This window comes from Salmo trutta, chromosome 22, assembly GCF_901001165.1.
Source record: "Salmo trutta chromosome 22, fSalTru1.1, whole genome shotgun sequence".
In the NCBI taxonomy this organism is placed as follows: Eukaryota; Metazoa; Chordata; class Actinopteri; order Salmoniformes; family Salmonidae; genus Salmo; species Salmo trutta.
This window is the reverse complement of record NC_042978.1, coordinates 48,682,599-48,707,757: the sequence shown is the minus strand read 5'-3', so window position 1 is coordinate 48,707,757 and position 25,159 is coordinate 48,682,599. Positions and strand designations below refer to the sequence as shown.

At 44.8% G+C, this 25,159-nt stretch overlaps 1 protein-coding gene across 1 annotated transcript in view; it reads right to left on the bottom strand.

Moving 5' to 3' along the window:
* Nucleotides 1–2,590: 2,590 nt before the first annotated feature.
* The window catches only part of espnla (espin like a), a 33,372-nt gene continuing 10,803 nt past the window's right edge, over nucleotides 2,591–25,159 (bottom strand). The window contains exons 4-16 of the mRNA XM_029708293.1: nucleotides 22,289–22,471; nucleotides 21,922–22,053; nucleotides 10,931–11,101; nucleotides 8,672–8,807; nucleotides 8,101–8,267; nucleotides 7,893–7,991; nucleotides 5,857–5,994; nucleotides 5,597–5,752; nucleotides 5,319–5,489; nucleotides 4,904–5,068; nucleotides 4,386–4,652; nucleotides 3,497–4,228; nucleotides 2,591–3,405 (exon numbers count right to left, since the gene is read on the bottom strand). Of these exons, the coding sequence (XP_029564153.1) occupies nucleotides 2,917–3,405; nucleotides 3,497–4,228; nucleotides 4,386–4,652; nucleotides 4,904–5,068; nucleotides 5,319–5,489; nucleotides 5,597–5,752; nucleotides 5,857–5,994; nucleotides 7,893–7,991; nucleotides 8,101–8,267; nucleotides 8,672–8,807; nucleotides 10,931–11,101; nucleotides 21,922–22,053; nucleotides 22,289–22,471 (3,006 nt within the window). The 3' untranslated portion in view covers nucleotides 2,591–2,916. The remainder of the gene's footprint in view (nucleotides 3,406–3,496; nucleotides 4,229–4,385; nucleotides 4,653–4,903; nucleotides 5,069–5,318; nucleotides 5,490–5,596; nucleotides 5,753–5,856; nucleotides 5,995–7,892; nucleotides 7,992–8,100; nucleotides 8,268–8,671; nucleotides 8,808–10,930; nucleotides 11,102–21,921; nucleotides 22,054–22,288; nucleotides 22,472–25,159) is intronic.

Here is a 25,159-nt window from a genome sequence, read left to right as displayed (position 1 = left end):
AAGGCTGTTAATTTATAATCCAGGCTGAATCACATCCGGCCGTGATTGGGAGTCCCATTGGGCGGCGCACAATTGGCCCAGCGTCGTCCAGGTTTGGCCGGGGTAGGCCGTCATTGTAAATAAGAATTTGTTGTTAACTGACTTGCCTAGTTAAATAAAGGTCTATATAAAAAAATATATACAATAATAATTATAATAAAAAGTAGTTACTTAGAAGAACAAAAAAAACACATAATAAATGAACAACGGAATTTATTTCCGACCCCTAGAGTGTTGTAAACATGTGTTTATAGCGTCCAAATCTGACTACAAGAGAAAAGAATGGGAAAAAGGAAAAACACAAAGTAATCACAAGTTATTTGGAAATAATGCACTGTTTATGATACAAAATAGTTTGTAAGCTTTTACATCTAGGCCTCATGCGCAATTTAATGTAGAGTGATGCAGTGAAAGATATGTGAAAACTTGATATTGTATGTGGAAGCTGTGTTATTTCACAAAGACATAGAGTCAAAGCTAACAGCTGTAGAGTCAGAGCTAACAGCTGTAGAGTCAGAGCTAACAGCTGTAGAGTCAGAGCTAACAGCTGTAGAGTCAGAGCTAACAGCTGTAGAGTCAGAGCTAACAGCTGTAGAGTCAGAGCTAACAGCAGTAGAGTCAAAGCTAACAGCTGTAGAGTCAGAGCTAACAGCTGTAGAGTCAGAGCTAACAGCTGTAGAGTCAGAGCTAACAGCAGTAGAGAGGAGCTAACAGCTGTAGAGTCAGTCAGAGCTAACAGCTGTAGAGTCAGTCAGAGCTAACAGCAGGAGAGAGGAGCTAACAGCTGTAGAGTCAGAGCTAACAGCTGTAGAGTCAGTCAGAGCTAACAGCTGTAGAGTCAGAGCTAACAGCTGTAGAGTCAGTCAGAGCTAACAGCTGTAGAGTCAGAGCTAACAGCTGTAGAGTCAGTCAGAGCTAACAGCTGTAGAATCAGTCAAACAGCTGTAGAGTCAGTCAGAGCTAACAGCTGTAGAGTCAGTCAGAGCTAACAGCAGGAGAGAGGAGATACAGTAATACCACATTGCCTTGTGGGGTAGAGATGTGAGAGGTTTACTAGAAGCTTTATGCAAACACAAGATTCGGAGTGCTGCGTTTTCCTCACACAAGGGACTGCTCTTTGTAATACGGTCTGACATTCGGGATTTTTTACTACGTGAAAATTGTGACACGCTTTATCATTCATTCCGCAGCCGTGAGGGCAGTGTTTTCACTTGGTTCTTGGATATGATCTATAGGCTATATAGGCTATTCATCAAAGTAACCTATTTTGCATTGATAACCAAATATAATCTCAGTGTCTGTTCAAACAGTAAACCAAACAACAAGAATCCACCAAAAAGGTATTTTGTTTAGCAGTAATAACTAGTGATTACAGGCTATTGTGAAATGCTAGAACCTGCTGTAGCCAGCTAGCTAACCGTGTGCTTTTGCTAACCGTGTGCTTTTGCTAACCATGTGCTTTTGCTAACCATGTGCTTTTTTTCTACATGACCAAAACATGGTGTTCTATTTTTAACTGGGAATGAATACACGAGCAGTATGTTAAACTGGGATAATGTTTCAGGTTACACAGGCAAGTTTAACAATATTTGCCAGGGCATATTTTTTTGTTATTGTAAATCGTTTTATTTCACATGGAAAGCTAAAAAGGCTAGCTAGCCTGCTATGTTTTTAGCCAGACTAAAGCCAACTAGCCAGGCTAAAGCCAGCTAGCCAGACTAAAGCCAACTAGCCAGGCTAAAGCCAGCTAGCCAGACTAAAGCCAGCTAGCCAGGCTAAAGCCAGCTAGCCAGACTAAAGCCAGCTAGCCAGGCTAAAGCCAGCTAGCCAGGCTAAAGCCAGCTGGCAACTACTAGCAAGGGTAGGTGACTCTTCCTTGCTTTCACAAAATGAGAAGACAAAAAAAAAACGTTGCTATTGCCCAGTGAGGATATCAATGTTACCAAAAGGTGTCTTCTGCTCCGAAAATCCCACTCCACCCACACACACACATAGATCTAAGGAGTCAATTTATAATTACTATTTTACCTTTTATTTAACTAGGCAAGCTGAAGCTTGTAGTAAACGTAATACTTAAAAGGATTCTCCAGATTTCGGCATTGAGGCCCTAAATCTACTTCTCCAGAGTCAGATGAACTTGTGGATACCATTTTTACGTCTCTGCATGCAGTTTGAAGGAAGTTGATAACATAGCGGTAGTGCAGTTGCTAACTGATGTTAGCGCAATGACTGGAAGACTGTGGTAGCAGATACCAAGACTTCTAGTCATTGCACTAACGCTAGTTAGCATTGGCTTGCGAAACTACCTCTAACTTTCTTCATACTGAACACAGAGACATAAAAATAGTATCCACAAGTTCGTCTGACTTTGGTGAAGTACATAAAGGGCATCATTGTCAGAATATCAAAGTTGTCTTTTTACACTATGTAACATCATGGTACAAGGTGACATCATGCTAATAGTATTGATACTGATATGTGTCAGAGTGGTGAGTGACGAAGGAAAACCATGTTATCAGTAGGTGTACAGACGGTACTGGGGCTCTTCTCAGAGGAAATCACATGGACACTAGCATGTCCTTTATGCTTCTTTATTGTAATAATGTTATAGCTTGTACTATACATCTGACTACCTGTTTCTAAGATTGGAAAGTTTACTGTAGGCCTACTTATTGCTTTCTCTTTAAATAATAAGAGCTGTTACAACTATTCACAAAGAACACAAAGGTATTCACACTCAGAATAAAATGCGCTTACAGTACAGCCATCCCTTACTATAACTTGATATCAGCAGACTACATAACTATAACTTGATTTCAGAAGACTACCAATTATTTAAAAAATATTTAAAAAAAGAAGGTACAGTGAAAACAACTACTACTCAAAATCAAAAATCTCTGCCTCCTTGTCTTTCCAGAAAGTGAAACTCCTGTCTATGTATTTGCAAATCTCATCATTGCTGAAACTGGAAATGTCTGTTCCTTGTTTAATCAGAGCCCCTTCATCTGGTGTCGGGGTTTGGAGAATGACTTTGGGCACAGGCCTGACCTCTGGTAGGAACTGTTGTTTCTCTACCTCTGGCAGTTCAGACTGAGTCGTTGACACGTTCCCAAAGAACTTGACCTTAATGTCCTCGAAGCCGTCCTTCCACTCACGGTTCCCAGCCTCGATGTCCATCATGACGGCCTTGTGGAACTCCCGGATGCTCTCCCAGGTGAAACGACCAACGTGATCAAACACCTCAAAGCACAGCAGGTGTCTCATCTTCCTCTCGTCCGCGGGGAGTTCGAGTTCCAGGATGTGGAAGTACCCCAGCATAAAGAGGTCAAGGGTCAGGCTGTCATAGTCCACCATCGCCCCGTCCACCTTGTGGAGGAATTAGAACGAGATTCAGAATCACAATCAGTTTGTGTGTGTGTAGAAAGTGTCTGTGTGTGTGTATAAAGTGCAGAATGACCTTGGGGAGGAACTGTTCAGGGGAGTATGGTGCCTGCTGCCGGTGGAGACGGCGGATCTGTCGAGATGGAACGCTGGAGATCATGCTCCTCCAATCACCAATCATCTTGTTGATGACACTCCTCTGTTTGAAGAAATGTCCCAGAGGCATCTGAGATCCCCTCTGTGGTCCGCTCCCATCTGTCCCCCCAGGTTTACCAACTACCTCTTCCACACTGGCTCTTCTCTCCGCCTCTCTGGTCTTCAGTGTCACTGTGTAGGCTGACTTCTTCCAGTGGCCCAGGAACAGCACCACGATACGTTCCTTCCGTAGACTGGTGGTTTCTCTAACGTCGGTCATGTTGTCATCATAGGCTATGCCTGAGTCACTGTTCTGGTCAGCTTCAGGGGCTGGGTTCATCTCTTTTGGCTGTTCCTGTGTTCCTTTGACCTTTAACCCCAGGCCTTCTTCCTGTATGGTTGACATCGCGGGGACCTCTTCTTCTGATTCTTCTTCATGACCTTCAAAGTTGGACTTCAGATTCCGGACAGAAACCCCAAACTGTTGGATCTCGGACTCTATCTTCTCCCTGCGTCCTCGGGTAGAGGTGGGTCTGTCTGGGGTCTGGGAGAACACAGTGGATAGCTCTGTGTTGGGCATCTTAGAGTACGGCCCGTCTGCCAGGTTGGCCATCAGCAGGGACATGCTCTTTACGATGCCTGAGATGCGGTTGCACCACACGGGCAGAGGGACCTTAATTAAGGGATTACAATGGAAATAAGTCATTGACTTCATTGTGTGATTCTAGAAACATAGTTCATGTTTATAAAATAGAATTACATATGTCATTCAATAGGATCTCTGTGGTATATACACTGTTTAATTATTTTGTTGTCAAATAAACTCAAACCTGAGACTCCTGGTTGGGGTTTCTGAACTGAGTGCTGGCTGTGATGTTGACGATGGGAGCTGGCAGGATGGTCCTGAGCTCCTCAGCCAGACGAGCTAGCTCTGTCTCATAGCCTTCACAGTTTTTCTGGTTGGACACGCTCTGGATCTGCTTCTCCAGGTAGATCAGGTCGTCCTCGGTCAGCAGCTCTCCAAACGGGCCCAGGATAGCGTTGTGGGCCTGGGAGTACCTCCAATTCACCGCTTTGGAAGTGCTGTTCCCATTCTCCTACAAAGGTGGAGGAGACACAGTACAGAGTTTTTTAATATACAGTACACATCATATCACTGACATACACACGGTGAGGGAACACAAGAAATGAGTAGACTTAATCTGGGTCGGAGAATCTGTCTCTTTATGTCCTGATTGGTGTAATGACTACGAATAACATGCCAGATCTATTGATGTGACCATACAGCATCATGGGTTATCCAATCAGAGCTGTGACCGTATTGGAATATGAAATCAGAGTGCCTCACCTTCCTCCTCTGGTCCTCCTCATCCAATAGCCTGGCCTGTAGCTGACGCACCATGACCTGTCTCTTCCACTCAGCGATTGGCCGACCCCGCTCGTCATGGGTGGGAACCAGGTAGTCAATATCTGACAGGTTGGCCTCTTCCGTGGGCAGAACTACCATCCTGTTCTGTTGGTGACGAAACAATATCAACACCAATTTACCATCAGTATAACAGCTTGTTGTATTAGTCCAATATGGAGACTGAGCTGGACAAGATGGGTCTCTCATGGGACAGGGCAGAAACTGTGACCAAAGACAGACTCCAGTGGCAGAAGATTGTTGCTGCCTTATGTTCCACACCAGACAAAGAGGACTAAGTAAGTAAGTATTAGTCCAAGTAGAGAAATATCAGAAAGAGAAGTGATGTGATGCTTACTGCTTGTGCTACAGCTACTGTGGTTATTTCGGTCTGTTTCAGAGATGTGATAGATTTCATGTTGTCAAGGAACTTTTTGTCACCGAGCAGGTTTTTGCCAGCCAGGAGATTTTTGTCAGAAGCCTTCGCCAGATCGACAGTTTTTACCTCAGCCTTTACCAGTATCTTACCCTGTTTAAGACAAAGAGAGTTAACATTCATTCCGTTATAACCAGCTTGGTGGTCTAAGAACATGAATTTAAAAAACACAGAAGAGGAAATCTGATGTAAGTGTTTACTGCGTGTGCTGCGTCAGCTGAAGACTTCCTTTCAGTGAGGAGCTTTTTGCCACCAAGTGTAACGTTTTTGGTCAGATCAACAGTAATGACTTCTTCAGAAGGTTTGTTCCGACTGATTCCGTCTGCGGAAAATGTATGTCTCACCACCATTTTACTCTGTTGAAGAAAGGCAATACCGCACATCAGTTAAAATAACTTGGTCAAATAGACCTACTAATCCAAGAACAGAAACAAGATATCAGAGAGTGGAGAGTAATTACAGCATTTGTTGAAGCTTCTGGAGACTTCATTTCACAGAGGAGTTTTTTGCCACCGAGCTCAAGGACGTTTTGGGTCGGATCAACAGTAGACTGTTCAGAAGGTTTGACTTCTTCTGTGGAAAACGACACCATCTTACTCTGTTGAAGACAAAGCTATATCATTCATCAGTTACATACGGTGTCCATATTAGGACAGCCTCAGACAAAGCAGGACTTGTTTCATTATCAGGATGTCCTAATACGGACACCATAATAAATAACAGATAGGAGTATTAATACAAAAACACAAATATCTGAGGAAGAGCAAAGAGGAAATCCAATGTAAATCCAATGCAATGGATTTCATCAGCATTATACAGTGAGGGAAAAAAGTATTTGATCCCCTGCTGATTTTGTACATTTTCCCACTGACAAAGAAATGATCAGTCTATAATTTTAATGGTAGGTTTATTTGAACAGTGAGAGACAGAATAACAACAAAAAAATCCAGAAAAACGCATGTCAAAAATGTTATAAAATGATTTGCATTTTAATGAGGGAAATAAGTATTTGACCCCTTTGCAAAACATGACTTAGTACTTGGTGGCAAAACCCTTGTTGGCAATCACAGAGGTCAGACATTTCTTGTAGTTGGCCACCAGGTTTGCAGGAGGGATTTTGTCCCATCCTCTTTGCAGATCTTCTCCAAGTCATTAAGGTTTCAAGGCTGACGTTTGGCAACTCGAACCTTCAGCTCCCTCCACAGATTTTCTTTGGGATTAAGGCCTGGAGACTGGCTAGGCCACTCCAGGACCTTAATGTGCTTCTTCTTGAGCCAATTCCTTTGTTGCCTTGGCCGTGTGTTTTGGGTCATTGCCATGCTGGAATACCCATCCACGACCCATTTTCAATGCCCTGGCTGAGGGAAGGAGGTTCTCACCCAAGATTTGACGGTACATGGCCCCGTCCATCGTCCCTTTGATGCGGTGAAGTTGTCCTGTCCCCTGAGCAGAAAAACACCCCCAAAGCATAATGTTTCCACCTCCATGGTTGACGTGGGGATGGTGTTCTTGGGGTCATAGGCAGCATTCCTCCTCCTCCAAACACGGCGAGTTGAGTTGATGCCAAAGAGCTCCATTTTGGTCTCATCTGACCACAACACTTTCACCCAGTTGTCCTCTGAATCATTCAGATATTCATTGGCAAACTTCAGACGGGCATGTATATGTATTCTTGAGCAGGGGGACCTTGCGGGCGCTGCAGGATTTCAGTCCTTCACGGCGTAGTGTGTTACCAATTGTTTTCTTGGTGACTATGGTCCCAGCTGCCTTGAGATCATTGACAAGATCCTCCCGTGTAGTTCTGGGCTGATTCCTCACCGTTCTCATGATCATTGCAACTCCACGAGGTGAGATCTTGCATGGAGCCCCAGGCCGAGGGAGATTGACAGTTCTTTTGTGTTTCTTCCATTTGCGAATAATCGCACCAAATGTTGTCACCTTCTCACCAAGCTGCTTGGCGATGGTCTTGTAGCCCATTCCAGCCTTGTGTAGGTCTACAATCTTGTCCCTGACATCCTTGGAGAGCTCTTTGGTCTTGGCCATGGTGGAGAGTTTGGAATCTGATTGATTTACTTCTGTAGACAGGTGTCTTTTATACAGGTAACAAGCTGCGGTTAGGAGCACTCCCTTTAAGAGTGTGCTCCTAATCTCAGCTCGTTACCTGTATAAAAGACACCTGGGAGCCAGAAATCTTTCTGATTGAGAGGGGGTCAAATACTTATTTCCCTCATTAAAATGCAAATCAATTTATAACATTTTTGGCATGTGTTTTTCTGGATTTTTTGTTGTTGTTATTCTGTCTCTCACTGTTAAAATAAACCTACCATTAAAATTATAGACTGATCAATTCTTTGTCAGTGGGAAAATGTACAAAATCAGCAGGGGATCAAATACTTTTTCCCTCACTGTATATCATTTTACTGTATTAGTTCAAGAACAACAAAACAGAAGCGTTTGGCTAAAAATCTGTAAAAAAATATCTGAGGAAGAACTAACTGCTGCAGCTGGTGAGGATTTCATTTCACAAATGAGCTTTTTTCCACCCAACTGAACTTTGGTGAGATCAACAGTCATCTCTTCCGCTACTATCTTATTCTGTAGAAGACAAAGAAGACCAACTATTTATTTATAAGTATAACAGCCTGGTATATCATCCTAAAAACAGAAAGAGACATATCAAAGGGGGAGGTAATGTGATGCTTACTGTTTGTGTTGATACTAGCTCTGATTGTTTCAAATGAATCATTGACTTCATTTCTGTCAGGAGCCCTTTGTCACCATTGATTTTACCAGCCAGGAGGTTTTTGTCTGAAACCTTGGTCAGATCGACAGTTTTCACCTCCTTGCTGCTCTGACTTAAAGTTTTCACAACTGAAATAAAACAGTGACAGATATGTTTGTTAGTGTATGTTTTAAACGAGAGCAGTGTTAAATAAATAAATTAAGTAGAAATAGAGTGCAATACTGGTATAAAACTAAACTGGTAGGGTCGGGACGATGCCAGTATTGTGATAGTCGTTAGTATCGTGGCAAGGAAACAAAACATGAAGTGGATTGACCTTCCGTAGGAATACAAGCCTAATGTTGGAAACAAACATATTATGTTGTCATCCAGAATCACATGTATTTATTTCCCAAGCTATAGCACACAATATTTATTTTGGTTTTCAAAGGACTAAAGTATTTGGTCTGCTTTGTGTTTGAATTTTTTTGCCATGGAAAAAATATTGTGATACTGGTATCATCACAGCCCTGCTAACTGGTGTTACCCTCACCTGTTGAAGCCACTATAACATGTTGTACACTGGAGATGGCAGATGGTTGTGGTTGAGAGGAGGATGAGGTGGGTAGAGGAGGTTCAGGCAGAGGAGCAGGGTATCGAGCCTGAAGGGACTCCTCTGTTTCTGGTTGCTGGGCAGGAAAACAAAGAGATGGTAAATCTTTGGGATATAGGATATGCTGACATGGGATATACAACATTTCCCCATCAGCCCTGGAATTTGAATTGGCAACCCACTGGGTACTTGAGGCTATGTGATATATAGAGATAGATAGAGACAAATAATCACTGACAGTAGCTAGGTTAGAAGCTAGGTTAGTAGATAGGTTAGAAGCTAGGTTAGTAGCTAGGTTAGAAGCTAGGTTAGAAGCTAGGTTAGTAGCTAGGTTAGTAGAAGGTTAGAAGCTAGGTTAGTAGATAGGTTAGAAGCTAGGTTAGTAGATAGGTTAGAAGCTAGGTTAGAAGCTAGGTTAGGAGCTAGGTTAGTAGATAGGTTAGAAGCTATGTTAGAAGCTAGGTTTAAAAGCTAGATTAGAAACTAGGTTAAAAGCTAGGTTAGTAGCTAGATTAGAAGCTATGTTCGTTGCTAGATTAGTAGCTAGGTTCGTAGCTAGGCTAGTAGCTGGGTTAGAAGCTAGGTTAGTAGCTGGGTTAGAAGCTAGGTTAGAAGCTAGGTTAGTAGCTAGGTTCGTAGCTGGGATAGAAGCTAGGTTAGTAGCTAGGTTAGAAGCTAGGTTCGTAGCTAGGTTAGAAGCTAGGTTCGTAGCTAGGTTAGAAGCTAGGTTCGTAGCTAGGTTAGTAGCTGGGATAGAAGCTAGGTTAGTAGCTAGGTTAGAAGCTAGGTTCGTAGCTAGGTTAGAAGCTAGGTTCGTAGCTAGGTTAGTAGCTAGATTAGAAGCTAGGTTAGTAGCTGGGTTAAAAGCTAGGTTAGTAGCTAGGTTAAAAGATAGGTTAGAAGCTAGGTTAGTAGCTAGGTTAGAAGCTAGGTTAGTAGCTAGGTTAGAAGCTAGGTTAGTAGCTAGGTTTAAAAGCTAGATTAGAAACTAGGTTAAAAGCTAGGTTAGTAGCTAGATTAGAAGCTATGTTCGTTGCTAGATTAGTAGCTAGGTTCGTAGCTAGGTTAGTAGCTGGGTTAGAAGCTAGGTTAGTAGCTGGGTTAGAAGCTAGGTTAGTAGCTAGGTTAGAAGCTAAGTTAGTAGCTAGGTTCGTAGCTGGGTTCGTAGCTAGGTTAGAAGCTAGGTTAGTAGCTGGGTTAGAAGCTAGGTTAAAAGCTAGGTTAGTAGCTAGGTTAGTAGCTGGGATAGAAGCTAGGTTAGTAGCTAGGTTAGAAGCTAGGTTCGTAGCTAGGTTAGAAGCTAGGTTCGTAGCTAGGTTAGTAGCTGGGATAGAAGCTAGGTTCGTAGCTAGGTTAGAAGCCAGGTTCATAGCTAGGTTAGTAGCTAGGTTAGAAGCTAGGTTAGAAGCTAGGTTAGTAGCTAGGTTAGTAGCTAGGTTAATAGCTAGATTAGAAGCTAGGTTAGTAGCTAGGTTAGAAGCTAGGTTTCCATCAAATTTGCGACAGGTTTTTATGCAAATATTCTAAAATCTGCATAAAATAATATTCACATTTTCCCACCAGAGATGTGTTTCCATCAAACAGATATATTGCGGATAAAAGTCTGTGTGATGACTTAGTGCACATAAAGATAATGTTTGTGGTTAAATTCCCATGTACCGAATGAAAAATACAAGGAAATTGGTTTCCAACGCATTTTAAACTCTGATAGTTTTGTTATATAGCAAATGTGCTCACTCTGATCTTGGCACGTGCCAACAGCTCGCATACACAGTACGGGTAGGCTAGCAACATATTGCGATTATTATGGATAAGAGCAATATTATTTTTCTTTGTCAAATGGCAGCCAAGCATCGATCATCATGTCACCAGAATAAGACCCTCGATATTTATTGGAAAGGAGCATCAAGCTCATCACCTTGCACATTCACCACCCTGTGAAGTGGGAGAACGAAGCCTAGAGAGGAACCAGACTCAGAGGGGAAGCCCATCTAGAGAGGATCCAGACTCAGATGGGAAGCCCATCTAGAGAGGAACCACTTGGAGGGGAAGCCCATCTAGAGAGGATCCAGACTCAGATGGGAAGCCCATCTAGAGAGGAACCACTCGGAGGGGAAGTCCATCTAGAGAGGAACCAGACTCAGAGGGGAAACCCACCAGAAGCCCATCGGAAAGCCAACCATCAACTCAGCCAATCACCTTTAAGCTCTCCATATTTGTTTTGTTGTTATTGTGGAAGTAGTCCAGGCCGGGGTCGCTAAGGCGACGGTAGTAGTCCTCTTTACTGGGCTGCCACGCCACAGCCTGTCTCCCCCTCACATCCTCCTCTATCGGACCTAGTTCTTCTATTGGCTGGTCTGCTGAGAAGGGCTGGGAGGGGGACAAAGAGAGAGAGAGAGAGAGAGAGAGAAGCTCAGATCGGAGAGGTACAATGAGTTCAGAACAGTGTAGAGAGGAGAGGAAAATAAAGAAATAGAGGATTAGGGAGAGGAGAAGAAAGAAACAAACCTTGCATGTATTGGCAGGATTTCAACCCCTGTGGGGATGATGCAGGATATATGGAAGCATTTAGATCTCCCCTAATGAAGCTGTAATGTCCTAATGGAGGCCATGCAGAATGCAGATCAAATTCTGCTCTCCAAGGACAGGATTAAAACCCACAATGTCTGTGTTCCAAACGGTGCCCTATTCCCTATGTAGTGCACTACTGTTGACCACAGCCCCTAAGGCTCTAGTGTACAGTATAGGGAATAGGGTGCCATTTGGAACACACTAAACATCAAAGGCAGGGCTGATACGCTGCAGAACACTATTGTGCTTTGTCTCCAAGGAGTGGTCCCAGCCATTTCCTCACTCACGCCACTTTGATGTGGAACATCCACAAATACGCTGTGACACTGCAGCATCGCTCTTACTGCAGAGTTAACTTCAAGATGGTGCGGACAGACAAGGTCACCCTGTCCCTAACTCCTAGCCGACTTTGCAGTATTTTTGTTGTTGTGTTATTTCTTCCATTATTTTCTCAGAATGTTTTCTTCCATTATTACCTATAGTCTAAAACAACTTATGGTTATTAGATTGGCGATCACCAGCGTTTCGACCAGAAATGTGACTTTCCTGAAGTGGATTCTTTGTTCATACCCCCAGAGGCATTTCCACTCATCTCAGGGGCTGCTCCAAGACGCCGCCGACGAAGAAGAGGAATACAGAGTGAGCTTTTAGTCCAACTCAGGAGGCGTTCATACTATTCACCGCATACGAGTATATTACTCGCTAATGTTCAGTCCCTGGACAATAAAGTAGATGAGCTCAGAGCGAGGATCACCTTCCAGGGAGACATCAGGGACTGTAACATACTCTGTTTCCGGAATCATAGCTCTCTCCGGATATACTGTCCCCGTCCATACAGCCAGCGGGGTTCTCCATTCATCGTGCGGACAGGAAGAAAGAAAGAACTCTCTGGGAAAAAGAAAGGCGGAGGTGTATGTTTCATGATAAACTAACATGGAATACCTCACTATAAAATGCAGACTATTCTTTTGTCTCTCCAGAGAGAATTCTCTTCGGTCATTGTCACGGCCGTGTATATTCCCCCTCAAGTTGACACCGCGACAGCTCTGAAGGAACTACATTGGACTTTGTGCAAACTGGAAACCGCATATCCTGAGGCCGCATTTATTGTAGCTTGGGACCAATAAAGCAAATCTGAGGAAAATGCTACCAAAGTTTTATCAACACATCGCTTGCACTACTTGTTCATCAAGAAACTCTTGACCATTGCTACTCCCCCTTCTGGGATGGCTAAGAAGCCCTCTCCTGCCCTCCTTTTGGCAAATCAGATCACGCCTCCACATTCTGCTCCTCCTTTCCTATAGGCAGAAACTTAAACAGGAAGTTCCCGTGGTAAGGACTGTTCAATGTTGTTCTGGCCAATCAGAATCTATGCTTCAAGATTGTCTTGACCAAGCGGACTGGGATATGTTCCGGGTTGCCTCTGAGAATAACATTGACGTATACACTGACTCGGTGACAGAGTTCATCAGGAAGTGGTATAGAGGATGTTATTCCCAGTGTGAGGATTATTCTAACTAAAACCTTCTGGATAGATGGCAGCATTCATGCAAAACTGAAATCGTAAGCCTGATTACCAACAATGACGAGACAGCCGACAGGGAGGAGGTGAAGGCCCTGGCGGAGTGGGGCCAGGAAAATAACCTCTCCCTCAATGTTAACAAAATGAAGGAGCTGATCGTGGACTTCAGGAGGTAGCAGAGAGAGCACGCTCCCATCCACATAGAAAAGCTTAAAGTTTCTCAGTGAGCACATCACTGACAACCTGAAATGGTCCATCCACACAGACAGTGTGGTGAAGAAGGCGCAACAGCACCTATTCAACCTCAGGAGGCTGAAGAAATTCGGCCTGGCCCCTAACACTCTCACTAACTTTTGCAGATGCACCATTGAGAGCATCCTGTCTGGCTGTATCACCACCTGGTACAGCAACTTTAATAATGTTTACATACTGTTTTACCCACTTCATATTCAGTACCAGTCAAAAGTTTGGACACACCTACTCATTCAAGGGTTTTTCTTTAATTATAATAATTTCTACATTGTAGAATAATAGTGAAGACATAAAAACTATGAAATAACACATATGGAATCACGTAGTAACCAAAAAGGTGTTAAACAAATCAAAATATATTTTATATTTGAGATTCTTCAAAGTAGCCACCCTTTGCCTTGATAACAGCTTTGCACACTCTTGGCATTCTCTCAACCATGAGACTATGAGGTAGTCACCTGGAATGCATTTCAATTAACAGGTGTGCCTTGTTAAAAGTTAATTTGGAATGGAATGTCTTTCCTTCTTAATGCTTTTGAGCCAATCAGTTGTGTTGTAGGGGTGGTATAAAGAAGATAGTCCTATTTGCCATTCTCTCAACCAGCTACATGAGGAACGTATTTCCAACAGTCTTGAAGCTGTTCCCACATACACATGGAGGGGGAGGTGTGATGGTCCTTTGCTGGTGACACTGTCAGTGATACATTTTTCATTAATTCAAGATACACTTAACCAGCATGGCTACCACAACATTCTGCAGCGATATGCCATCCCATCTGGTTTGCACTTATTGGGACTATCATTTGTTTTTCAACAGGACAATGACCCAAAACACACCTCCAGGCTGTGTAAGGGATATTTGACCATGAAGGAGAGTGATGGAGCGCTGAATCAGATTACCTGGCCTCCACAATCACCCGACCTCAACCCAAATGAGATGGTTTGGGATGAGTTGGACCACAGAGGGATGGAAAAGCAGCCAAGTGCTCAGCATGTGGGAACTCCTTCAAGACTGTTGGAAAATAATTCCTCATGATGCTGGTTGAGAGAATGCCTAGAGTGTGCAAGACTGTCATCAAGGCAAAGGGTGGCTACTTTGAATTATCTAAAATCTATTTTGATTTGTTTAACGCTCTTTTGGTTACTACATGATTCCATATGTGTTATTTCATAGTTTTGATGTCGTCACTATTAATCTACAATGTAGAAAATAGTAAAAATAAAGGAAAAACCCTTGAGGTGTGTCCTATATAGCGCCTTGCAAAAGTATTCATCCCCCTTGGCGTTTTCCTATTTTGTTGAATTACAACCTGTAATTTAAATGGAATACTTTCACAAGCCACTGCACACACACACTGAGTGTATAAAACATTAGGAACCTCTTCCTAATATTGAGTTGCATCCCCTTTTGCCCTCAGAACAGTCTCAATTCGTCAGGACATGGACTCTACAAGGTGTCAAAAGCGTTCCACAGGAATGCTGGCCCATGTTGACTCCAATGCTTCCCACAGTTGTGCCAAGTTGGCTGTATGTCCTTTGGGTGGTGGACCATTCTTCATACACACGGGAGAGTAGAGGCTGTTATAGCAGCAAAGGTGGGGCCAATTCCATATTAATGCCCATGGTAGGTGTCCACATACTCTTGGTCATGTAGTGTACATTTAGCCCCTTGCGAATTGAAGGGAAATTATGAAACACAGAGAGATGAAAGGTACATTTAATGTTTTAGATTTTTTTTTCTTGGTACATTATTTGGCGAAGCCTAGGTTCCCTTGACATCCATGAATACACGTCACTGCTTCCAATGTCGTTTTAGAGAATTTGGCAGTACATCTAACCGGTCTCAAAACCGCAGACCACATTTATGGTGATATGGGGGCGAGCGTTTTGTTGATGTCAATGGTGTGAAGAGTGCCCCATGGTGGAGGTGGGGTTATGGTATGGGCAGGCATAAGCTACGGACAACGAACACAATTGCATTTTATCGATGGCCATTTGAATGCACAAAGATATCTTGACGAGATCCTGAGGCCCATTATCCACCGCCATCACCACATGTTTCAGCATGATAATTAACAGCCTCATGTCGCAAGGATCTGTAGACAATTCCCGGAAGCTAAAAATGTCCCAGTTCTTCAATGGCCTACCTACCCACCGGACATGTCAGCCATTGAGCATGTTTGGGATGCTCTGGATCAACAGCGTGTTCCAGTTCCTGCCAATATCCAGTAACTTCACACAGCCATTGAAGAGGAGTGGGACAACATTCCACAGGCCACAATCAACAGCCTGATCAACTCTTTGCGAAGGAGATGTGTCGCACTGCGTGAGGAAAATGTTGATCACAGCAGATACTGACTGGTTTTCTGATCCACGCCCCTACCTTTTTTTTAAGGTATCTGTGACCAACAGAAGCATATCTGTATTCCCAGTCATGTGAAATCCATAGATTAGTGCCTCATTTTTATTTATTTAAATTGACTGATTTCCTTATATGAAATGTAACTCAGTAAAATGTTCAAAATTGTTGCATGTTGCGTCAGTATATTATCCTACCCCTGGCCTAGTTAATCAACACAGCATTGTATCAAATAAATCCATAGCAATCAACAAAATCAATAAGTAACTTACGGCTCAGACCCGAGTGATGCTACGTCCTTCAGTCAGTCAGTTAGTTTGTTATCCAGTCAGTCAGCCCTCAATGATGAAGATGTGACAGAATCTGCCGATAGATCACACCCAGTCAGTCAGCCAGCCATCCAGCCTGCCAGGTAACCAGGCAGCTAGCCATTCAGTCAGTCAGCCAGCCATCCAGCCTGCCAGATAACCAGGCAGCCAGTCATTCAGGTAGGTGTTTGACACCCCCATGAACAAACAGCTAGCCTCCACCACTGCCCAGAGGGCTGTCCTGCCAGCCAATAAACAATAACACTGATCGGAGAATGGTGTTAATTATTAAGGTGTAGGATGGGATGGCCGGTAATGTCCCTAATGTAGGACAAACCAATAGCTATGTTGTTGTGGCACCGAACAAAGGAAGAGAACTGTCCCAATGGCATCCTATTCCCTTTATAGTACACTACTTTTGACCAGGACCCATAGGGAATAGGGTGTCATTTGGTACGATCCCTAAATCTGTCAAAGCTGCTGGAAAAGAGACATTTTATACACAAAATGTATGTGGACACCAATTCAAATGAATGGATTCGTCTATTTCAGCCACACCCGTTGCTGACAGGTGTATAAAATCGAGCACACAGCCATGCAATCTCAATACGCAAACATTGGCAGTAGAATGGCCCATACTAAAGAGCTCTGCGACTTTCAAAGTGGCACGGTCATAGGATGACACCTTTCCAACAAGTCAGTTCGACAAATTTCTGCCCCAGTCAACTGTAAGTGCCTTTATTTTGAAGTGGAAACATGTTCCGGCTGATCATTATCTCTGTTTCAGCTGTTCATTATCTCCGTTTCAGCTGATCATTATCCTCGTTTCAGCTGTTCATTATCCCCTTTCCAGCTGTTCATTATCCCCGTTCCAGCTATTCATTATCTCCGTTCCAGCTGTTCATTATCCCCGTTTCAGCTGTTCATTATCCCTGTTTCAGCTGTTCATTATCTCCGTTTCAGCTGTTCATTATCTCCGTTTCAGCTGTTCATTATCTCCGTTCCAGCTGATCATTATCTCCGTTCCAGCTGATCATTATCTCCGTTCCAACTGATCCTTATCTCCGTTTCAGCAAAACATTAGCTGATCCCTACCCCTGTTTCAGCTGATCCTCATCCCTGTTTCAGCGGATCAGTACCCCTGTTTCAGCTGATCCTTATCCCTGTTTCAGCTGATCCCCATCCCTGTTTCAGCTGATCAGTATCCCTGTTTCAGCTGATCAGTACCCCTGTTTCAGCTGATCAGTACCCCTGTTTCAGCTGATCCTCATCCCTGTTTCAGCTGATCCCCATCCCTGTTTCAGCTGATCCCCATCCCTGTTTCAGCTGATCCCCATCCCTGTTTCAGCTGATCCTCATCCCTGTTTCAGCTGATCCTCATCCCTGTTTCAGCTGATCGTCATCCCTGTTTCAGCTGATCCCCATCCCTGTTTCAGCTGATCCTGAACCCTGTTTCAGCTGATCCTGACTCCTGTTTCAGCTGATCCACATCCCTGTTTCAGCTGATCCTCATCCCTGTTTCAGCTGATCCTAATCCCTGTTTCAGCTGATCAGTACCCCTGTTTCAGCTGATCAGTACCCCTGTTTCAGCTGATCCACATCCCTGTTTCAGCTGATCCTCATCCCTGTTTCAGCTGATCCACATCCCTGTTTCAGCTGATCCTCATCCCTGTTTCAGCTGATCCCCATCCCTGGTTCAGCTGATCATGATTTATGTTTCAGCTGATGGATGTGAAGGCCCTTTCTTGACTTTCCAATGTAAAAAATTTATAAAACACATTTCAAGATGTCCACTGTATTTGTGTGTGAATGAAGAGCGGAAGTCCTAGGCTGTGTCCCAAATGGCACCCTATTCCCTATATAGTGCACTATAAAGAGAATAGAGTGCGATTTGGGACAAAACCCTCAATGCGTGCAAAATAAACCCAACCCCATGAGGTTGTTTATTTGCAGCTGTTTCTGAAGGAGAGGCACTACTGCCGGTAAGAGGTGAGCAGAGCTGCTGGCTGGCTGGCTGACTGACTGACTGGATAGCTGGCTGGCTGGCTGACTGACTGGATAGCTGGCTGGCTGGCTGACTGACTGGATAGCTGGATGGCTGGCTGACTGACTGACTGGATAGCTGGCTGGCTGACTGACTGACTGGATAGCTGGCTGGCTGACTGACTGACTGACTGGATAGCTGGCTGGCTGGCTGACTGACTGGATAGCTGGCTGGCTGGCTGACTGACTGACTGGATAGCTGGCTGGCTGGCTGACTGACTGGATAGCTGGCTGGCTGGCTGACTGACTGGATAGCTGGATGGCTGGCTGACTGACTGACTGGATAGCTGGCTGGCTGACTGACTGACTGGATAGCTGGCTGGCTGACTGACTGACTGACTGGATAGCTGGCTGGCTGGCTGACTGACTGACTGACTGGATAGCTGGCTGGCTGGCTGACTGACTGGATAGCTGGCTGGCTGGCTGACTGACTGACTGGATAGCTGGCTGGCTGGCTGACTGACTGACTGACTGGATAGCTGGCTGGCTGGCTGACTGACTGGATAGCTGGCTGGCTGGCTGACTGACTGACTGGATAGCTGGCTGGCTGGCTGACTGACTGACTGGATAGCTGGCTGGCTGGCTGACTGACTGACTGGATAGCTGGCTGGCTGGCTGACTGACTGACTGGATAGCTGGCTGGCTGGCTGGCTGACTGACTGGATAGCTGGATGGCTGGCTGACTGACTGACTGGATAGCTGGCTGGCTGGCTGACTGACTGACTGGCTGGCTGGCTGACTGACTGACTGGATAGCTGGCTGGCTGGCTGACTGACTGACTGGATAGCTGGCTGGCTGGCTGACTGACTGGATAGCTGGATGGCTGGCTGACTGATTGACTGACTGGCTGGATGGATGGCTGTAGCAGAACGCTAGCTAAATAAGGAGGAGGGAAGGTGACCTCTTTAGGAGAAAACCAAACATCAGGAAATGCCTAGCACGCAACTCTCTGGCCACTAGGCCCGTTAAAGCTGCCGATCGGAAACGAGACGAAGTGACGGACAGACACTTTAGAACGGACAGAAACACTACAACCCTGTGAATTACACAGTGCTCTGTGAACGTGTGACACTAAGGGACGTGTAATTAAAATGACGTATTGGATTTATACTGCAAGGTTTTTCACAGAACTACTGTTCGCAATGACTTCAATTTCATGGGATTAAATAGATTAAAAAGTACAAGCATTATCCTTGAGAGTTCACACTTTACACTAGATTCTAGAGTCTTTGTTGAGAACATTTCACCAAAGCCCTATTCTAATCTAAACTAATCTGCAGAGAAAACCATTCCACCATAACATGATATGCTATGTGTAATGTGTGATCTGGAAACAGAACGTGACACACAATCAAACCGAGGACGACGTGTGTTTGATGCCAACATGACATCCTGCGCCTGAGGGATAGAGTTTCCTGTTCCAGGCTTCACAACCACGGTAAAAATGATGAAACCGAAGCCCTCAGATCTCATAACCGGCTCAGGCCCCTAGGCCAGGCCCTCCACCCGCCACCTGAGCTTCCTATCTGGGGTAACCGATAGGCCCCAGGGGGCTCACGGCGGCTCCAAACCACAGCTGCAACACTGCAGCGCCAGCGGCTCCACAGTTAATTAGCTGTCCCATTGTTAACAAGAGGAAGGAGGATTATTTTAGGTGGAGTGGGAGGTGAAGCTAACCCCGTCAGTCAAGCCTCGCTGGGTACTCTCCAAATGGCACCCTATTCCCTATATAGTGCACTACTATTGACCGGGGCTGGCACCCTATTTCCTATATAGTGCACTACCCTTGACCAGGGTTGGCACCCTATTCCCTATATAGTGCACTACTATTGACCGGGGCTGGCACCCTATTCCGTATATAGTGCACTACCCTTGACCGGGGCTGGCACCCTATTCCCTATATAGTGCATTAATTTAGACCAGGGCTGGCACCCTATTCCCTATATAGTGCACTACTATTGACCGGGGCTGGCACCCTATTCCCTATATAGTGCACTCTTATTGACCAGGGCTGGCACCCTATTCCCGATATAGTGGACTACTATTGACCAGGGCTGGCACCCTATTCCCGATATAGTGGACTACTATTGACCGGGGCTGACACCCTATTCCCTATATAGTGCACTACCCTTGACCAGGGCTGGCACCCTATTCCCTATATAGTGGACTACCCTTGACCAGGGCTGGCACCCTATTCCCTATATAGTGCCATATGGAGAGCACCTGGCACCCTATTCCCTATATAGTGCCATATGGAGAGCACCTGGCACCCTATTCCCTATATAGTGCCATATGGAGAGCACCTGGCACCCTATTCCCTATATAGTGCCATATGGAGAGCACCTGGCACCCTATTCCCTATATAGTGCCATATGGAGAGCACCTGGCACCCTATTCCCTATATAGTGCCATATGGAGAGCACCTGGCCGTCTCCGTCACCATCGTCACCCCTTCATCCTCACTCTATCAACTCTGATCCTCTGGAGACTAAATCATGTTTCTACGGGCTGCTGTTACTGTGAAGGGGACACATCACTGGGTAACTATGGGCTGTCAGGTAGAGCTGCTGTTACTGTGAAGGGGACACATCACTGGGTAACTATGGGCTGTCAGGTAGAGCTGCTGTTACTGTGAAGGGGACACATCACTGGGTAACTATGGGCTGTCAGGTAGAGCTGCTGTTACTGTGAAGGGGACATATCACTGGGTAACTATGGGCTGTCAGGTAGAGCTGCTGTTACTGTGAAGGGGACACATCACTGTGTATCTATGGGCTGTCAGTTAGAGAGCTGCTCTTACTGTGAAGGGGTCACATCACTGGGTAACTATGGGCTGTCAGGTAGAGCTGCTGTTACTGTGAAGGGGACACATCACTGGGTAACTATGGGCTGTCAGGTAGAGCTGCTGTTACTGTGAAGGGGACACATCACTGGGTAACTATGGGCTGTCAGGTAGAGCTGCTCTTACTGTGAAGGGGACACATCACTGGGTAACTATGGGCTGTCAGGTAGAGCTGCTGTTACTGTGAAGGGGACACATCACTGGGTAACTATGGGCTGTCAGGTAGAGCTGCTGTTACTGTGAAGGGGACACATCACTGGGTAACTATGGGCTGTCAGGTAGAGCTGCTGTTACTGTGAAGGGGACACATCACTGGGTAACTATGGGCTGTCAGGTAGAGCTGCTGTTACTGTGAAGGGGACACATCACTGGGTAACTATGGGCTGTCAGGTAGAGCTGCTGTTACTGTGAAGGGGACACATCACTGGGTAACTATGGGCTGTCAGGTAGAGAACAGCTGTTACTGTGAAGGGGACACATCACTGGGTAACTATGGGCTGTCAGGTAGAGAACAGCTGTTACTGTGAAGGGGACACATCACTGGGTAACTATGGGCTGTCAGGTAGAGCTGCTGTTACTGTGAAGGGGACACATCACTGGGTAACTATGGGCTGTCAGGTAGAGAGCTGCTCTTACTGTTTACCTATGGGTATATATAACTGTGGACGTGGTGGACTGAGGCGAGCACACACAATACACACACACACACACACACATCCACGCAGCAATCCGCACATCCACACAGCAATACACACATCCACACACCTACATTCACACACACATCCACACACACGTTTTGAGGTTTTTAAAAGTGTTCTTACACTATGATTTGGAACATTCAAAGCAACTGGGACACGTCCATGGTTGTCATGGTTGCCATGGTTGTCATGGTTGCCATGGTTGTCATGGTTGTCATGGTTGTCATGCTTGTCATGCTTGTCATGGCTGTCACCTTAGCTTGCTATATAACTTCAAAGTGACAGGAAGTATGAGCACCAGAGGGGGGGGGGGGGGGCTTTACAAGTAGGCCATCATTGTAAATAACAATTTGTTCTTAACTGACTTGCCTAGTTAAATAAAAACTAAAATAAATAAATGGACAGTCAAATCACAATATGACAGTAAGAGACAAAACAGTTTTCCTATTTTTAGATGTTTTAAAGCTTGGTCTGACTTGGATTGTACTGCAAAAAGATGCTTTGGAACAATAGACCGTTACAGAGGCCACCGAACAAGAATATATAATATCTGAACTATGAAAGACGGTATAAAGTGAAAGGGTTTGGGTCTTACGCATGTCTCCACGGCTCGGAGGTAACCGGCACAGTCGTAGTGTCCGTTGTACTCCGCAAGGTCTGCTGCTGTGAACCCATCTATGTCCTGCTCCGATGGGCTCACCTGATTGGCTAACAGGATCCTGCAGCACTAGAAAGGAGGGGTAACAGTTAGCAAACAGACTGAATCAAAACCTCTGTTACTATGACCTAACATGACTTCAATATACTGTAGATACTTAGGAGTTCTGATTTAAGATCAGTTTTACCTTTCAGACCACTGTGAATAAGATTACATGGACAAAGGGGCATCAGATCCTAGATCAGCCCTCCCACTCTGAAACTCTTGATAAAATACAGCCCCGTGATCTTGTCATATCTCTCACCTCCAGCTCTCCATTCTCAGCTGCATCATGAAGAGGGGTTCCCCCCCAGTCGTCTCTGATGACCTTTGCCCCCATGCGGAGCAGCCTCTCCAGGATGCGATGGTGCCCTCCACTGGCCGCAAAGTGAAGAGCAGTCGCCCCCTCCCTGTCCTGGCACTGCAGGCTAAGGTCTGTGAAGGTGGCCTGAGAGGGACAAATGTCAACAGACCAGAATGTTAAGGTGGCCTGCAAGGGACAAATGTAAGACCAGGATGTTAAGGCGGCCTGCAAGGGACAAATGTAAGACCAGGATGTTAAGGCGGCCTGCGAGGGACAAATGACAACAGACCAGAATATTAAGGTGGCCAGTGAGGGACAAATGACAGGGGAGGAGAAGGTTTCAACATAAGAAAGTAATCCTTCTGAGGCAGCTTTGATGAACAAGAACACCCCCTGGAAAGGAAGCTTGTCTGTCGCAGGAACTTATAACTCAACATAGTAAACTAATACCATCTGTGGTGGATCTGAAGGGTGGGAAAAAATAACTCATGTAAAATATACTGTGTCTGTAAAATGTATTTAGGTTCAGAACTTTGGTGAAACAGTACAGTTAAAAATATATGGCATCTAGAAATCAAACTGGATGGGATTCAGAGATAGACGGGAGGGGTTTTTCTTAATTTCTACTATTTTCTACATTGTAGAATAATAGTGAAGACATCAAAACTATGAAATAACACATATGGAATCATGTAGTAACCAAAATAGTGTTAAACAAATCAAAATATATTAGTCTAAAGAAGGCCAGATTTAGTGCTTCTTTAATCAGAACAACAATTTTCAGCTGTGCTAACATAATTGCAACATAGTTTTCTAATGATCAATTAGCCTTTTAAAATGATAAACTTGGATTAGCTAACACAACGTGCCATTGGAACACAGGAGTGATGGTCGCTGATAATGGGCCTCTGTATGCCTATATATATATATATATACACAACACTCTAATGTACTTGTCCTCTTGCTCAGTTGTGCACTGGGGCCTCCCACTCCTCTTTGCACTGGGGCCTCCCACTCCTCTTCTGTATACCACACCTACCTTGTCACAACACTCTAATGTACTTGTCCTCTTGCTCAGTTGTGCACTGGGGCCTCCCACTCCTCTTTCTATTCTGGTTAGAGCCAGTGCATTCGGAAAGTATTCAGACCCCTTGACCTTTTCCACATTTTGTTACGTCACAGCCTTAAATTAATTAAATTGTTTTTCTCTCTTATCAACCTGCACACAATACTCCATAATACTCAGTACTTTTTTGAAGCACGTTTGGCAGCGATTACAGCCTCAAGTCTTCTTTGGAATGTCACTACATGCTTGGCACACCTGTATTTGGGGAGTTTCTCCCAAGCTCTGTCAGGTTGGATGGGGAGCATCGCTGCACAGCTATTTTCAGGTCTCTTCAGAGATGTTCGATCGGGTTCAAGTCCGGGCTCTGGCTGGGCCACTCAAGGACATTCAGAGACTTGTCTCGAAGCCACTCCTGCCTTGTCTTGGTTGTGTGCTTAGGGTCATTTCCTGTTGGAAGGTGAACCGCCACCCCAGTCTGAGGTCATGAGTGCTCTGGAGCAGGTTTTCATCAAGGATCTCTCTGTACTTTGCTCCATTCATTTTTGCCTCGATCCTGACTAGTCTCCCAGTCCCTGCTGCTGAAAAACATCCCACAGGATGATGCTGCCACCACCATGCTTCACCGTAGGGATGGTGCCAGGTTTCCTCCAGACGTGACGCTTGGCGTTCAGGCCAAAGAGTTAAATCTTGGTTACATCAGACCAGAGAATCTTGTTTCTCATGGTCTGAGAATCTTTAGGTACCTCTTTGGTAGAGTCCAAGTGGGCTGTCACGGGCCTTTTACTGAGGAGTGGCTTGTGCCTGTCCACTCTACCATAAAGGCCTGATTGGTGGAGTGCTGCAGAGATGGTTGTCCTTCTGGAAGGTTCTTGCATCTCCACAGAGGAACTCTGGAGCTCTGTCAGAGTGACCATATGGTTCTTGGTCACCTCCCTGACCAAGGCCCTTCTCCCCCAATTGCTCAGTTTGGGGCGGTCGGCCAGCTTTAGGAAGAGTCATGGTGGTGCTTCCATTTAAGAATGATGGAGGCCACTGTATTCTTTGTGGACCTTCAATGCTGCAAAAATTATTTGGTACCATTCCCCAGATATGTGCCTCGACACAATCCTGTCTCAGAGCTCTCTGGACAATTCCTTCGACCTCATGGCTTGGTTTTTGCTCTGACATGCACTGTCAACTGTGGGACCTTATATAGACAGGTGTGTGCCTTTCCAAATCATGTCCAATCATTCTAATTTATCACAGGTGGACTCCAATCGTTTTAGAAACATCCCAAGGATGATCAATGGAAACAGGATGCACCTGAGCTCAATTTCGTGTCTCATAGCAAAGGGTCTGAATACTTATGTAAATAAGCTATTTCTGATTCATTTTTAATACATTTGCTTTTTCATTATGGGGTATTGTGTGTAGATTGATGAGGGAAAAACATATTTAATACATTTTGGAATAAGGCTGTAATGTAACAAAATGTGGAAAAAGTCAAGGGGTCTGAATACTGTACATATATATATATATATATATATATATATATATATATATATATATATATATATATTTGCAAAAATATATATATGTGGGTTTGGAAATGATACAGACAATTACACTGATGGAATCTGCAATCTATCCACACTATTAAATTTGATCTACCCCCTCAGACATGAACCTGGACTTACCTACAGCAGGATGCATGATTCAGACATGAACCTGGACTTACCTACAGCAGGATGCATGATTCAGCCATGAACCTGGACTTACCTACAGCA